This window comes from Heliangelus exortis, chromosome 2, assembly GCF_036169615.1.
Source record: "Heliangelus exortis chromosome 2, bHelExo1.hap1, whole genome shotgun sequence".
Classification (NCBI taxonomy): domain Eukaryota; kingdom Metazoa; phylum Chordata; class Aves; order Apodiformes; family Trochilidae; genus Heliangelus; species Heliangelus exortis.
The window spans coordinates 81,777,281-81,793,978 of NC_092423.1; the positions used below are offsets into that span (position 1 = coordinate 81,777,281).

General features: G+C 36.6%; 1 protein-coding gene across 4 annotated transcripts in view; it reads right to left on the reverse strand.

Moving 5' to 3' along the window:
• DDC (dopa decarboxylase) overlaps positions 1-16,698 on the reverse strand; it is a 78,405-nt gene that overhangs the window by 13,701 nt on the left and 48,006 nt on the right. For all 4 annotated transcript variants that reach the window (XM_071736749.1, XM_071736745.1, XM_071736748.1 and 1 more), the window contains 6 exons: positions 12,640-12,706; positions 10,378-10,472; positions 8,587-8,654; positions 4,747-4,823; positions 1,019-1,038; positions 167-265 (listed from right to left, as the gene is read on the reverse strand). In XM_071736749.1, coding sequence (XP_071592850.1) covers positions 167-265; positions 1,019-1,038; positions 4,747-4,823; positions 8,587-8,654; positions 10,378-10,472; positions 12,640-12,706 — 426 coding nt within the window. The remainder of the gene's footprint in view (positions 1-166; positions 266-1,018; positions 1,039-4,746; positions 4,824-8,586; positions 8,655-10,377; positions 10,473-12,639; positions 12,707-16,698) is intronic.

A 16,698-nucleotide genomic window follows, 5' to 3' on the forward strand; every position in this document is an offset into this window, starting at 1 on the left:
CTGAGATACCACGCTGGGCAAACAAGCAACACCACTATTGAGCACAGCTGTGTAAAACCTTTTGTTTATGCTGTTGTTATGCACAAAATTCATGGAGAGTGGGCAGGTAGCAAGCTCATTTTCCCTTGCTGTCCCACCACATCCCAAGAAAGGAAGTTCAGGTCACCTTACGGATGTGTTCCTGCAGCTTGGTGACCCCGTACATCCTCAGCACGAACCAGAGCTTCAGAGAGCGGAACCTCCTCCCCAGAGGGATCTGCCAGTGCTGCAAGCCAGGGAGAAGTAAAGTTACACAATAAGTTACAGAGAGAGAGAGAGTTAGGGGAATTTAGAAGTCACAACTGCAGTGACACTGAAGAAATTGCACGTTCTGTGATTATTTTGAAGCCCACCCCACTGCCATATCCTAAGGGCAGCTTCTAGAGGTAGGTCAAGTGATGATAGAAATTTCTATGTGATGCCCTGGTAGGACTCTTTAATACTTAAAAATTTCAAAAGAAAAAGGGAAAAGGAGATTGGTGTAAGAATGGAAGGGTGAATAGGAAAATCCTAAATTTTACTTGAAGGCTTTGGAAAAATAAGCATCTTAGAAGCTCATGTACAGTGGCTTGCTTATAGCCATGGGGCTAGCCTCTACAATGATAGGCCCATTTTCTGCTTCAAAACAACAGTATTCCTATTGGGTAAAGGTTAAAACACATTAAATACAACAGTTTTAAAAAAAACTGTTGTTCACTATGTTAAGGGGAAAAAAAAATCTTTAGGTTACTTCTTTCTACTGACTAAACCTTGAGATATTACACACATGAGATATTTTCTGCTTTTAAACAATTTAAAAAAAAAAAAAAAAAGGTTTAGTTTAAAGTTTCAGTTTAAGGAATGTTAAAAACATAGCAAGCTGAACCCTTGCTGGAAAGAAACATAAGGTTTTGAGGCTTATGATAGTAGTAGAATATAAAAGTCCTGGAAATATTAGTGTACACAAGTAATGATATTGTTACACTGATGCTGTACTTACCCGGTAATCTGTTACAAGGCCTGAAAGTTAAAGAAAAAAAACATCACATTGTTTCACCACAACAGCCAAAACCTACAATCATTCTAATGCTATAGAAAAAGCTGTATTTTAGCTACCCTTTATGTTTGCTACAAGCTTCAGCATCGTCAGTGTCAAGAGAACCATTAAAAACCTGGTAGCAGTCTTGGCAGCATGATAAATGAAGGTGTTTCTAGTACTCTTTATTCCTTAGTGAGTCAGAATATATCACTATCAGATTAAAGAGTATTCAGAAGAAACACAGTTTTCCTTTCTGTTATACTTCAGATTGCATGGAGATGATGGACTGAATATTTTCCTCTTAAAAGGAAAAGAAGCAGTAGATAAAAGGGCAATTATTAAATTTGTTTGAAACAGATTGCAGATTCCCCAAACTCACTTCATCACTCATTCTCTGCTTCTAACTACCTCTTAAACTCATTCATATATTTGTTCCAAATTCTTCAGGATATCTAATAATTTACTTGAAAATTTGATTCAGAGTGTACTTCCTGTGTGGGGAGTGGTATTCTGCAGGGTTTTTTGTGACTTTTCATTTGATGTACTGAAAGCCCCTTACAAACACAGATTGACCAAGTAAAAATGCAGTGCAGGGAGGTAAGTAGATAGGATTATTAGTTATTTTTTTATATGAGCACATAGAGGAAAGATGCCAAAATTTCTTCCTTGAATCAGGGGATTATACTGATTTCACAGTAAAGGAGACTGTAACACAAAGCTGGGCTACTTGCAGTAAACCAGATCAGAAATTTAACTACTTTAAAATATAAAGCACTTCATTAGGAAAGTGTGGAAGCATCTGCTTAACTTTCTTATTCTGCTTTATTTTTCAGCAGTGGAGCATAAAGTATGGACTTAAATTCCAAAGCAAAGTGCTTTCTAAGTGCTCCTGGAATTATGAACTGTAAGGTATTTTATATAACTTCAGTGTCTGTACTTGATCAGTTTATGACGTTTATGTAACTCTCAGACTTCAGATTGTTTGGGGGTAAAAAGACTGCTACAAGCTACAAAGTCTCTTGTCATCTACACAGCCAAAACATGAGAAAAACTGTGATCCTTCCTCCCTGCAATATATAGCCATTTGGTTCTTTAATTTATTTTCAAAATGAAAAAACAAAACAAAACAAAAAACCAACAAAACATAACACACAACAACCAACAATGATGAATGCATTCCTGGACTTCATGAAACTAAGATGATTGTATCAGCTCAGTAACTAGGTGATTTGATAACATTCACATTCTTCTGCGTTGTAGCAGCCTTTTTTTTTTTTTTTTTTTTTTTTTTTTTTTTTTTTTTTTTTTTCTTGATAGCTGCAAGACTGGTAGCAAAGAGAGTAAAGCAACTGGTGATAGATAAATAATCCTACGCTCCTGTAAGGGGCTGTGTCTAATGATCCACAACAACGCCTTTCACAAGCTGTGAAGCAGAATGCAATCAATGATTAGCCCTTGATTACAAGCCTTAGTCTTACATCTGTATTTAACCAGGAGGAATTGCATTGTGGCAGCATATGTCACATTCACAATAGAGTATAAAGCTGCATTCTTCTAACACTGCCATTAGGATTTGACCTATATCCTGGGTTGCCAGGCAAGCCAGTATAATGTTCCTAGTGTGATGATGCAAATTACATAAAATTGTAATTAATGACAAAATAAAGACTTGGGGGCAAACATAATTGCCATATGGTTATTAAGAATAATTGCTCACAGATAGATACATTTTTCTGCTTATTTACATTCTTGAGGGAGAGATGACCAAATTAAAAAATTCTACTTCATTTGCCTTGTAAACCATGATGGGAATTCTCAGACCTGAGACATACTCAGAAAATAAAACCTTCCATTAGACAAGTCCTATTTTCAGGAGTGCTGACATCCCATAAATCACATAGGGATCAATAGGGATTATATCAGCCTAGCACCTTTACAAATTTGACTGGTTTTATTGAAGGCATAAGTGTAGATTTGATTTAACAGTTGAACTAGAGGCATTTGCATTTGAAAAGTGTTGTCTAGCTCTTCAGAAAACTGGTGTCAAATAGGAATAGAACATAGAAAAACTTAGCATCACTAGACTGTTACTCATCAGATGAAATATTTGGGATCACTATGTCCAGATCATATAAGTTACTATCAGAGCTTCTGAAGGCAACATGAAAGGTGAAAAACTTATTACCCAACTGGGGAGGTAAAGTTTTCAAGTAAACTAGGTAGCCTCAATGAAAGCACCTAGTTTTCAAAAAAGGTTTGATTTTCTCTTAATGTTATTTAACCAGGGAAACAACCTACGCTTCTCATTTCAGCAGTGTCAGTTGCCACAAGGCTTATTTTTACTTTTGTTAGGGATTTATTCTGTCTTCTCAAGATACGTATTGTTCATGTATGTTCAGTAAAAGCTTGTAGCAAGTATAAGCTTGATGTGAGTATTTCTGCCGTAAGTTCTTTTTTTCTTTTAAAAAGGCTAAAAAAAATATATTCTTTTTTAGAATTCCAGCTTTCGGGAATGAACCTTACCTCCAGAGTTACTGCATTTTCCTGCTCATTACCCTGTTCTACATTTGCATTGCTTGGAAATGTAGAAAAGTAATAGAGCACAAAATTCATGCCAATTTAGGATTAAGGCACAGGAATCCATTTTTCTAGGGGCTTTTTAGTGAATGGCAGAATTCTGGATGGCATGTGTCAATGAATTCATAGCCACAACAGAGAGGAAAGTTCCTAGTATACAACTCTGAACACACATCAGCACCAGCAATTCCAAGAAAAATATGATATAAATGATAAGAACATCAACCTGTCATTCACCCTTTTGAGAAAGTTACGAGGGAACTTGCATGACATGTTGACACTGCATGGCTGTGACCTTCTTCACAATTAATCTTTTGTTAACTAAATGCATAAAAACAACTTCAGGATGGCAAATGCCACTCTGCAGTTGCTAGGTATGTGCAAGGAGCAGCACTAATCCATTAAGGAGCTTTGTACAGGGCCTGTGATATCCAAGTCTTTTGTGAACATTTAGTGAAGAGCTTTTCTGAGCATTTTGTACAAGACAGATAGTCTGCACTTTCCTCCTTCTCTCCAGTCAACATAAGAACATGTGAGCAACAAGATAATGTCCCAGACTGCCATCAAAAAAACAGAGCATAGATACCAAACACAGCTCACCTTTCCTTTGTTGTTTCATTGAGTGTTTGCTCCTGACATGGATGTTTGAAAATCTGAATCAGAGCTTGCATGCATAGCTAAGAAAGTGTCACAGATTTTAGGAACCCTAAAACCAGATCTTGAAAGCATTCTGGAGAAATTTATGTTGAGGAAGGCAGGATAGACAGCACCCACTTTGTTTACCTGACTACCAAAAGATCATTAAGAATATTTTCAGCACTTCTGCAAAGACACAGTGGTAAATCTGGAGCCAGGGAAACCCTAATACAAAAGTATTCATATAATGCTATATAAAATGGCTTTTCATCAATTGCTTTTTATACTAACAAAAATCTGACTAGATATGTGTTTGCACTTTAATAAGTTTAACTCCCTGGAGTACTCAGGAAATGGAAATAGGCTCCTATACAACTTAGCTAGTTTTAAGAATCTTAGTTTCCATCTTAAATATTTTTTTCCATTAATTATCAGTGCACGAATGAAATAATATTTTCATTTAATTATAAAATTACCAGATTCTTGATGCTGATGCTGCAGGTAAAGAGGTTCTAATTTAAAGGCACCTGTTAAATCTGATCTTTTTTTCACCCTGTATAAAAAGGAAAAAAAAAAAATTGAGAAACTTAAGAATTAAAACTTAAAGGATTACATTTCCACAAGAAGTGAAGGCAAATTGAATGTTTTTAAGCTGGCATATTTCCTGAGCACAGCCTGTGCCATTTTCAGTCCTTTTTCACAGCCATATCAGTATTATACTTACAAGTAGTTAAGTGCAAGGCTCAGCAGGAATGGGCAGCCTGACTGCACGGCTGCATATTTAAAAACAGACAAGAAACAGTCACAGAGGATCTTTTTCTGGTGATAGACACTCACACCAGAATGTGAGACTAGCTAAAGCAATGTTAATGCCTGCAGTCAACAGAAGTTGCCTTGAAAATTACTGCAGTACAAAGCTGTGTGGGAAGAGCTGAGGCTTCCTAGACACTGCCCAAGGATGCTGAGGCTCTGGGGATGCTGCCCACTGCCTCTCCATCCTCCTGTGGATGCAGCTGCTGGGGTCAAGCTGCCCACTTGAGACTCAGGCTTCCCTCTTGAACCACCCTGCCCTGAGCTGGACCCAATCTAAAATTCCTGACAAACATACTACAGCACAATGTAATACTGAAAAACATACCTTACTATTGCCAGCTAGTGCCTCACTGGACTGAGGGTCAAAGGCCAATGTGTTCCTTTTAGAGAGAATAAGCTACATTTTGCCAGTGAGTAATAAAAAGGTTTTGCTGCTTCATGCTTCGCTCTATGTGTCAGATTGACTCACCTCTACATTATGGGGTTTATAGAGGCAGAAAAAGAAGAAACCAGGAATCAAAAAGGGAGAGACTGAAACACAATTATATTAGGCCAATAAATATATCACTAAGTAAGCAATAATTGTGTCAGCATCAGGACACTCAAATGGCAAGTATCAAAATATTTTATGATTTTATGTGCATCCATATCTCATAGTTTTAGCATTTTAATGTAAAATTCTAAGTAAAAATCTAATTCCTGATATCTTAGTGTGCATGTATAAGTGCACAGGCCAGTACATACTCCCAGTCTCGTGTACATCTTGGCTATGTTCATAAAATTTATTCAAATAGACAACAAGCCCTCCTCTCACTTTACTGGTCAAGATGCTACCAAAGTTAACACCTGGTCACTCAGAAACTATAAATTAGAAACTTGGAAGCTATAATATTCCAGAGTTCCAATTAAACAAGTCAGGCAAAACTGACTAGTAATTTCAGAGCAAAATCTAAAGGATCCTAACATTTCAACATAGAAAATATACACCTCTCAGAGTAGGTATACTAAATTCCTCTTTACGGGAAATTGACAACCCTTTTCCGTAGATCAGGAAGTCTAAGAATATTTTACAAAAGGTTTATAATGAAATTGCCTCCAAATCCCAAAAGGCACCGGTGCTACATTGCACTGAGAAGATAAATAATTTAATTACAGCTCCAATGGCTACATTACCTCCATCAACTTGAAGGGAAAAGAATGGGAGCAGGCTGGAGCCCCTCTCCTATGAAAGCAGGCTGAGAGAGATGAGCTTGTTCAGCATGGAGAAGAGAAAGATCTGAGGAGACCCTACAGCAACCTTACAGCACCAGAAAGGGCCTACAGGAAACCTGGGACTTATTAAATGGCTATAAACTAGAAGAGGGTAGATTTAGGTTACACATTGGGAAGAAATCCTGTAGTGTGAGGCTGATGAGACACTGGAAAAGGCTTCTCAGGGAGGCTGTGGCTGTCCTCTCTCTGAGAGTGATCAAGGCCATGCTGGAACAACCTGGTCTGGTGGGAGGTGTCCCTGCCCATGAGGGGAGGTTAGAGCTAGGTGATCTTTAAGGTCCCTTCCAACACAAACCATTCCACGATTATATGAAAGTGTTGAGGCATCTGGGTGGTATAAAAGTCTGTCTCTCAGTGGAACTCAGCATAAGTCAATTCTGAATTGGTGTCACTCTTTACCGAACTCTCTCAATATTATTACAACGTCATGGTTAATAATTCACACTCATCCTAAGGGGACTGTCTCCTTCACAGTTGCTTTTTCTCACCAGGTTCCTTCATTCTTTATTATAACATTTTGCCTTTTCTTGCAGTGCTACAGCTGGTAAGAGATCCAAATCTGGGGCAAGGGCCTTAGAATTAGTTGCACAGTGCATCTTGTTTCAAGTCAAGGAGTTTAAATTGATTCTTCTTTACTAGGTGAATAATCCCTATACATAGATTCCTTGCTGAAACAAAACCCAAATGGCTATAGTTGTGAAGCTTTCACTTTGAGTAATGAGACACGTTACAAGGTGATTTGATATTCCCTGTAATGGAATCTTCCTACCTATGAAAACTTGTATTTTATGTTATGACTTACCTAAAAAAGAGCATGAACCAAAGTGGAGAAGAATACATAAAGTATAAGCTTTGTTATGGAGAAGCCAAGATTGTCAGAGACTGGAACATAAACAGACAGTTTTCCTGGAAACCTTGTTTTCCTGGAAGGCCAGGTAGAATACTTTTAACATGGTTCCATGAGGTTTCAGGGAAAGCAGAATTAACAAGAAATTAAACTGGTAGGGACTAGAGTGTGGCCTTCAATTGTCCTAACAGCTTTGAAGAGAATGATGGTGTGTTTGCTTGTTTCCAAGGAGCTACTTCATTAAAAATGTCTTTGAGTTATGGGAAAAAGATGGGAGAAACTAGGAAAGTCATTCCATCATCTACTTCCATATATGAGAGAGACAGCAAGTTATGAGGTACTTATAAACTGGAGTGTTGGGCTAATCTCTGCCACTGCTGATGAATCAGCACCAAAATATAAGCCATTTTGTCCAAGAAAAAAACAAACCTAATGCTTTGGAATATTTGAAGTGCCTACACCAGGAAAACTATTACAGTAAAAAATCTGGATAATATACTTTTGTGGGAAAGTCAACATTACTGAGGATTTCAAAGAGACAAAGGGTAACCAAATGCAACCATCTCACAGTTATTCTTCTTTTAATGAGACCTTTTGGATGATGATTTAAAGTCTTCTTTTTAACATTCAGGTTTTCTTTTTTTTTTTTTATTTTTGCAAATTTTGTTCTATTATGAAATGTATGTTTTCATTCATTACAATAGCCTGAATAGCTGTTGTGCTAATTAGTATAATTAGTCATTATGCTGGTAGACATTTGGACCTTCTATTTTGGGGTTTTATTACTATTATTACTGCAATCATACTTTGCTTTGTTATAAAGTATGTCTATTAGTTTCTACTTTTGAAGCTTTTTCTATCAAAATATCTTTGCTGTCATCTATGGAAATTGAAAATCAGTACAAAACTGCATAAATAGACCTTTTGAAAATAATTTTATTCTCACCAGCCAAATCCCAAGCATTTTTAGAAAGGCTTTTCAAAGAATCAAGTCTCAAATTATTTTTTCCACAAAATAATTTTTATGGAAAAAAAGGAAAAGCTCTGGTTAGCATGCTGTTCAGTGCATTACCATCCTTAAATGAAGTTTTCTTCACTTATGTTTTAAACAGTCACAAAATGGAGCAAGTGTGAATCTGAACAGTTTTTAAGATGTCTATCTCCAGAACATAATGCAGACCTCAGGCCAGTTTCTAATTTTACATTTTTTAAACTTGGATTAAATAAAAAAGTGAATGTTGAAAATAATTTACAACACTTAAAGCTATGCAGAACATCTAATTTCAATAGAGAAATGTAAATAAATGCATACTGCTAGAAAAGCAGACTAATTTAACATGTGATTTTTGTCTCCTGTAATGTTTTCTTTTACTGTAGTACTTACCACATAGTGGAGCAGTCAAAATTCACTAGGAGCCATTTGTGAGGATTAAAGTTAAATGAATCTGCAAACTGAGAATGGATAAATAAAAAACTGCATTATGAAAAAGATCCATGTGCTAATGATACAACTTTGTCAAATTGTTTGAGTACACATTAATTATGAATGAATTACTGAATTGGAGCTTCATAGATAATGTTCATGCTGATGTCACATTGTTAAATAACTATTGAAGTTAAATCTTCCTTTATTTTGAGGATGGAATTCAAGTTAGTTGTGCAGCTGGCCTATTGGTATTATCATTTTTTTGAGCACATGCTAACGATTATACATTTTAGATACATATGTTATGGAAAACTATCTCAGTGTAAATTAAAAAAAACAAACAAACAAACTTGCATATTCAGGAACATCCACTGTGGCTCATATCCCGATTGCCAATAATAAAGTTATTAAGCTTTATATTTCCAAGAATACTGAACACACACACACAAAGTTCCTACAAAGACACAAATGAGGTATTTAGCTTGAAATCTGTATATCACATTCACTCATTAAATTACAAATGACCAGGAATTGCCTTTTTTTTTACTGCCAGGGCATTTTCTTTTAATACAAGGTTTTGGGTTTTTTCATCTAAGTCAAAAGACAAACCAACACAGAATAAGCATTCATAACATGTTTATATAAATCAGTACCAGGTGGCAGCACCAGGGTCTGACTATTCCACATAGCACTCTTCTGCTCTCATTTGCTGCTTATAAACTTCCCTGTCACTTGTAAACAATTACCAAATGCTCTCATAGGAGGATATTATCTGTCTGTCTGTCTGTCTGTCTGCCTGTCTATCTATACATCTAGCTAGCCAGCTCCCAGTATTGTGTAAATTATGAAACCTTTTCATGGCTGTTAAATATTGACCCTTATGACAAATGCTGGCCCAGACAAGGTCTGCTGTTTCATTTCCTTCAGGAACCAATAGCAATAATTTAAAAAATATTCGCCCACAGGAAATTACAACAAGTTTCATTTGCTGATAAAAAGGAGACAGAAAGAAATGCTTTATTTGTTAGGGGGATTTCCCTCCTCTTCTTCATTAGTCACTACCTATCAGTGCTGTGTTTAAACTTCTGGCTTTACCAAACAGTAATATTTTCTGCACTGACAAGGAAGACAAGGACTTATCTGACTGACTGAGGAGAGCAGCAGGAAATTGAAGTATTTTTATCTGAGCAACTGAATGCCAAGTAGCTCAGTGTGGAAAGGGGGGAAGGAACAGGACTGTTGTTGGAGGAATATTTCATTTCAGTCTCTTGGTTATTAAACCCTGTCTGTTTGAGATACAGCTGCTGGTTGTATCCTATATGACTTTCAGGATGTAAGCAAAAAATCAGATATAATAAGCTCACTAATTCGTTAATTTTTTTTTTCTTTTGTGTGTAATGTAGAATTAGGATGTTATAAACATGCCTTTTTAAGGTATTTGGGAAATTTTTCCTCTTTTCTATTTTGTTGGACACTTTATTGATTTACTGCTACATTACTACTTGCTATTCTGAATGGTAAAATTTCACTTACTGTACTAACACATGCATACTCCCAGAATAAATCAATAAAAATTATATAGGTAATGTAAGAGAGTATGCAGGGATTTGTACTGCAAACTGAAATGCAGCATACTCAGAAATTCCAAAAGAGCCATTAATGCATTTATTTTGGATGCATAAGAAATACACACATTCTATGGAAGAGCAAAGTTTTGGTAGTCTGCTAGAAAAGAAAGACTTCATTCACCTCCACTCCATTTAAAAGATGCCTGAATTCAGGGCAGATGAATGCACTTCCAGCATAGGCTGCATCAATATGCATCCAGATATTCTCTTTATTACCTAAAAAAAAAAAAAAAAAAAAAAAAAAAAGTAATTGAAATGGAAATAAATTAAACAGCAGAAATGGAAATAAATTAAACAGCAGATTAAAAAGCCCTATTAATTTGCATGAAACCAAGTGCCTGGGAGATTTTTCTTTGATGTTATTATTTTCCCAATTTAAAATTAAATTAAGAGATTAAATGTTTCTACCATCTGGATTTCTGTTAATACATAAAGATGTATACATAACATAGTCTTCCTTTACCCTTCTTCTACTGGAACAGAGTCCTTACATGTCTAGGTTTATCTGATTAATATTAGGCAATATTAACTATTAAATTATTTTTATTTAAGAACCATTATGAAATACACTTGTAAGAGATATATCTAGAGATGTAGTTATCATTTCTATAGTAATACAACTATCTACTTTAGCAAGAGGACTGAGTTTTATCTGCACTCCCCACTTGTAAGACATGAATCACAAATGCATGTTTCTAAAGAGTATTTTTTTACATATTGATACAAGTTCATGCACATGCTTTTTGAACTATGTGCTATAAACTATTTCAAGGACTGAGACACTTATGCAAGAACAAACACTGAAAGGTTAAGAAAGTGCTGGCTTTGAATGGTTCCTGAATGGTTTCTGCAGAAATACCTTAGCAATATGAGCCTCTCATGTACTCTCTGTAACTTAGTATTCACAGTCTACTACAGATCACCTGCATCACATGGCAAAACAATTCTGGTTTATGAGTTGATGACTGAAGCCCAAAAAACATCTTTACACTGGCCATCAAATAATTGTGATGGGTATTTTCAAATACAGAGGTAAATCCATTCAGATCTGCAATCCGGAACCAAGTTCATGCTAGAATTTGCATTCTTGTGAACTATATTTTTTTATTTACATAAATGTCTGGGAAAAGCTACTGAAATATCACTCACAGCCTCCACAACCTAGGTTTACTTGAAATCATGTTCAAAGTTCAACTGATTCTTTATTTTTTAATGTACTTGGTTTGAGACACCGCTTTTATATCATAGGACTACTACTCACATATGTTAAGAAGAAAATCCACCTGCACACAGAAAAGCCAGCATGAAACTTATGATTTGAGTAGTGAGTACTCCTACTGCTTGTCTCTGCTGCACAAGCAGGAAATCACTGAGAGCAACCCATAAAACACACACGATTTGTAGCTATAACTAAAAGCATTGGTGACACTGTTTTATTAGGTCAGATATATAGAACTAATCTGAACATCAAAATAATCTCTAGCTGCTAAGCAGACTACTAGAAACCCTTTTAGAAAAGAGGATTGGGGAAAACTGGGTCTCTGGGGCTTGTGCTGAAGGGCAGGAAACCTATGAGAACAAGTCACCACCACACAAACCCAAAGGTTTTAAGCCCCACCTGAATAAATTAACAGAACATTAAATCAAGCTGTCTTTCCACGAGGCTGCTTCCAATTGCTTATAGCTATAAATTTCCTGTTCTAAATTTACACATGAAGAGATGGGGGGCATATGGGTTGCTTCTGTTGCATTTTCATCAGCCAACAAGTGCCTGCTTGTGACCAAGCCTTGCTGCAGATCAAAGCTTGACACAACTGACAGTACCACAGCAATACTTACAGAGAGTCCATGACTTGGTCACTGCATTAAACACCCTGGTACTTGTCTTGTTTTCTTACAAGAGGAAGGAATTGGGGAAGGCAAGAGGGCAGAGGAAAGATGAAGGAGACTACAGGTAGATTTTTACTGCATATTCCCCTGCTTTTTAAAATCACTAGAACCAGACAGAAACAAAACACTTGGGGCAAGGAGAATTAGGTTTCAGCTTTTCCCTGCTCTTCACCACTGCTCTAGATGCACTTGCAGACAGGAGGGCTTGAAGAAAATTGTTATCAGCTGAAGAACTTACAGTATTTTTTAGAACTGCAGTTTTCCAAAATATGATCCCTAAAAAAACTCCCTTGAGGCAGTGGCCTCTCTTTAACATTTTGAGAATACAAGCTTTCAACTTGATTTAATATTAGAAAAAAAACATGTAAAAGGAGGTCTCATCCATAAGTAGTCTTATTCGATTTGGAGAGTGACACTGCATAATGACCTGGAAATGACTCAGCATGGCTTAAACTGGTATCTGCAATTTCAGAACGTAGCAGCAAAAACTTACAAATAGGACCCAGCTCTAACAGTTTGTCAAAGGAGCAGCAAGGTGTGGTTCCAAGTGTTGCACAGAACTGTAAAACCAAAAAGAGAAAGGTAAAAAAAAATGTAGTGTTACAGCGAAGAAAATTCTCAAATGAAAAAACCTGTCTGCAAAGGTAACAATAAACAGAGAACAGATGATGCAGGGAAAAATAATAGCTATCCTTATCCTTCAGTGGAACTTTTCAGAATCTAATCTTTTTTTTCAAAGGTCCCATAAGTGTCCATTGAGACACATGCATAAAACCAAATGTTCATGTAAAATTGACTGACAAGTAACGTAATATAGTCACAGTATTAGATTAGGGCTATATTTGATATATTTTCTGTGTGTTTCATGTGCTCATCATGCAGCCCAATACTAACCTCACATATGTAAATATCATCAAAATGATTTGCAATTTATGGTTTATAAGCACACTTTGAACTTGAGCAACTTCAAGGTGCTGGAATTCCTGTTGACAGAATGCATCATAAAATGCTACTGCCTGAATTAAACAGCCACAGCTCCGTAACAGAGACTTGTAATTCATTTGTGCCCAATGGATCTGCAGCCTGTGACCTGTACACTAATAGCATGTGTTCACTGTTAAGTATGCAAGATTTTTTCCCAGAGAAACATTTTCTCCCCAATTCATCCTAAAATAATGGAACAGTTCTTTCTTCATTCTGTTAATTTCTCATTTAATGTATTCTGCTGTATGACCAGTGGGCCAAAAGCAGAGGCAATATAAATCCTAAAGTAGAAAGAGAATATAAATAGGTGAAAATAAGGTATGATAATTTACTGGGAATATGCAAGTAGAATTTTAACACAAATAAAAATGTTTCACTTGCTAAGCATATGTTCTTTTCTGTTCTTCTATCTTGGACACCTGCTTGCTGTCTCTCCTGCCTTTAACTGATTCCTCATTAATGCTAGGAGTTCTGATTTCCCAAAAGTTAATTATGACAGCTTTTTCAGAAGGATCTTTTTTCCTTTTTTAAAAGGTGATGCACATTAGCACTAAGTATTTCTGGTGGCAAGTGGATATGTATTCAAAAATTTAAAATTATACTACCCAGTAACATGGTACTAATTCAATAATCTATTGCTAGAGAGGTAAAAACCCTCATTCAAGTAAACTTTTGAACATTTCTGCATTTATATTATACTATATATTAGAGGTATTTAAAGTGTGGTAGGTAGCTGAGTTTTTCCATTTATGGAAAGTACTCAGGTAGTATCCAATTCATATAAATGTATGTACACCCTTAGAGGAAGGCATATCCTGTCTTTGGGGGCAAATCTGATTAAATGTAATCATGTAATCATTCATCACCCTGAAAACATTTTTTCTTTGACAGTGCATGTGTTTCCCCAACTTTGTAATTACAGCATCATTAATAACTATAATCATGTTTCATTGAACCAGTAAAAACTATTGGCTATGGGAAAAGTTATTAAATTAGGAAAGGGACAATTCAGTATTTTATTCATATCAATCTACTAGGAACCTGAGTTTGAAATACAGTTCTGAAAATCAGAAGCACATTGAATATGTAGTTAATAAAATTTTGCTGCTAACACATTTTTCCCTCAAAATAATCTGATCTTTATCTATACTCTGCCTTCCCATATACTTGAGACACCTGAGAAGAATAGAATAATTAATGTGCCTTGAACTAAATTTGTGGCTTCTCTGGAAGTTTAATAATCCTACAAGGGAGATTGTTTTAAAAGAGATTGCAGGGTATTTTTAAAAAGGGAAAAGTGCTCCCTTTTTTTACTTAGAGGGCACACATGTATGAAGTGAAAATGCATTTATTGCATTGTTGCCTACCTAAGCTGTTCCCATAATAAGGAGAAACCTGCATTTCATCTTTACCTGAACTACAAATATTCAAGTTAGGTCACAAAAAATGGAGGATACCATTATGAAAATACTAACTATTCTATATAAATAAGGAATAAAGGTTAACTCACTGGACTGGAAAATACGCAGATAAAGAGTGCACTACAGACTTATCTGTGCTTTTATACAGATATTTTATTATAAGGTGATGTGGACTTTCTGAAAAGATCAAACTGTTATCGTGGCTAATCCAGCCATTCAAATAATTATGGAGATCTCACAACAGAAAGTTATACACTATTCTTATTAGCGTTGTGCTGCAGTTAAAGTCTTCTTCTTCTAATCCAGATAGAGAGTATGTTGCTTCAATGATGTATTAGAGGAGTTCAGATTCAATGTTAGGGAAGGCTATGAAACAGATCATGCTGGGTGTTATTCCACAGCATGTACAGGACAACCAGGTGATCATGCCCAGTCAGCAGGAGTTCGTGAAAGGCAGGTCCTGCTTGACTAACTTGATCTCCTTCTATGACAAGGGAACCCACTTACTGGATGAAGGAAAGGTTGGGGATGTTGTTTACCTGGACTTAGTAAGGCCTCCAACCCTCACTACATTCTCTTGGAGAAACTGCTGCATATGGCCTAGGCAGATGTACAATTCTCTGGGTAAAAAACTGGCTGGCTGGTCAGGTTCAAAGAGTTGTGGTGAATGGAGTTAAATCCAGCTGGTGGCTGGTCACAAGTGGTGTTCTCCAGGGCTCAGTGTTGGACCTAGTTCTGTTTAACATCCTGGCCTGTATCAGAAAGACTTTGGCCAGCAGGACTAGGGAGATGATTGTCCGCCTGTGCTCAGCACTGGTGAGGCCACACCTTGAGTACTGAGTTCAGTTTTGGGCTACAAGAAAAATATTGAGCTGCTGGAATCTGTCCAGAGAAGGGAAACAAAGCTGGTGAAGGGTCTGGAGAATGAGTCTTCTGAGGAGCATCTGAGGGAACTGGGATTGTTCAGTCTGGAGAAAAGGAGGCTGAAGGGAGACCTTATCACTCTCTACAAACTACATGAAAGGATGGTGTAGTGGGGTGGGTGTTGGTCTCTTCTCCCTAGTAACAAGCAACATGACAAGAGAAAATGTCCTCAAGTTATGCCAGGGAGATTTAGACTGGATATTAGAAGAAACCTCTTCACTGAAAGGATTATCAAACAATGGAACAGGCTGACCACTGGGGTGTCTGAATCCCTGGAGATGTTTGAAAGACGTGTAGAAATGGTGCTTAAGGACATGGTCTAGTACGGGATTTGGCAGAGTGAGGTTAATGGTTGGACTCAATGAATTGCTTATTCTGTTAAATATACCTGAGTTTACAAAATAATTTTGTTGTCCTCTCTGCAGTTGTCCAAACCTCAAAGCTACTTGTTTTAATTCTCATAAAGCTCTTAAAATGGCATCATCTGCTCTTGACAGGACTCTCATTACCCTGCTTCAGTCCTACACAATGAATCTAATTCAATTTGTAGCCTGTATAACACCAGCAAAATCACATTTGTGCAAAGCACAGGGGACAGGCTGCATCCCAGAAATAGGACTAATGGCCCAGTATAGCCTGCAGGCCTTAGACTTTTCAGGCTGTGCGTTTGAAACTCAGCTCTGGTTGTGAATACAAAGCAGCTAAAATGCTTGCATCAGTTGTCTCATGTATTACTTTCCTGAAACCAAGGGCTATGTCAGGGAACATGGAAGAATCTTTATGATACCTGAGAGCAATGACTCAATCTTTTCAATAGCAAGAACTACAGCTTTTGAAAAAGATGTGCACACATTTTGCACAGTTTCACCACAAATCTTTTCATTTGCAGTTAGCTAAAATGAGATAGAATGTTCAATGTTCTCCTATTATGAGTTTCGCATACTCAGTTGTTTGCCAGCTTGCACTCTTAAGAATATCTGTGGCTTAAAGAAAACTGCAAGTTTACTGAACAGACATTCCATTTTTTTACAAAACAGCCAACATTCACAAACTGTTGTTTCAGAAACATCACCCTAGACATCTGTCCATGTCTCAAAAGCACTTCTTCCCTATGAGAATCTGCAGTCAGGATCTAAGTGTTAATTTCTACTGAAAGGATGGATCCTCTGTCAGTCAAATTTTAATTTATTGTTTCCCAAGTGAATTCACAGACAAACAGACAG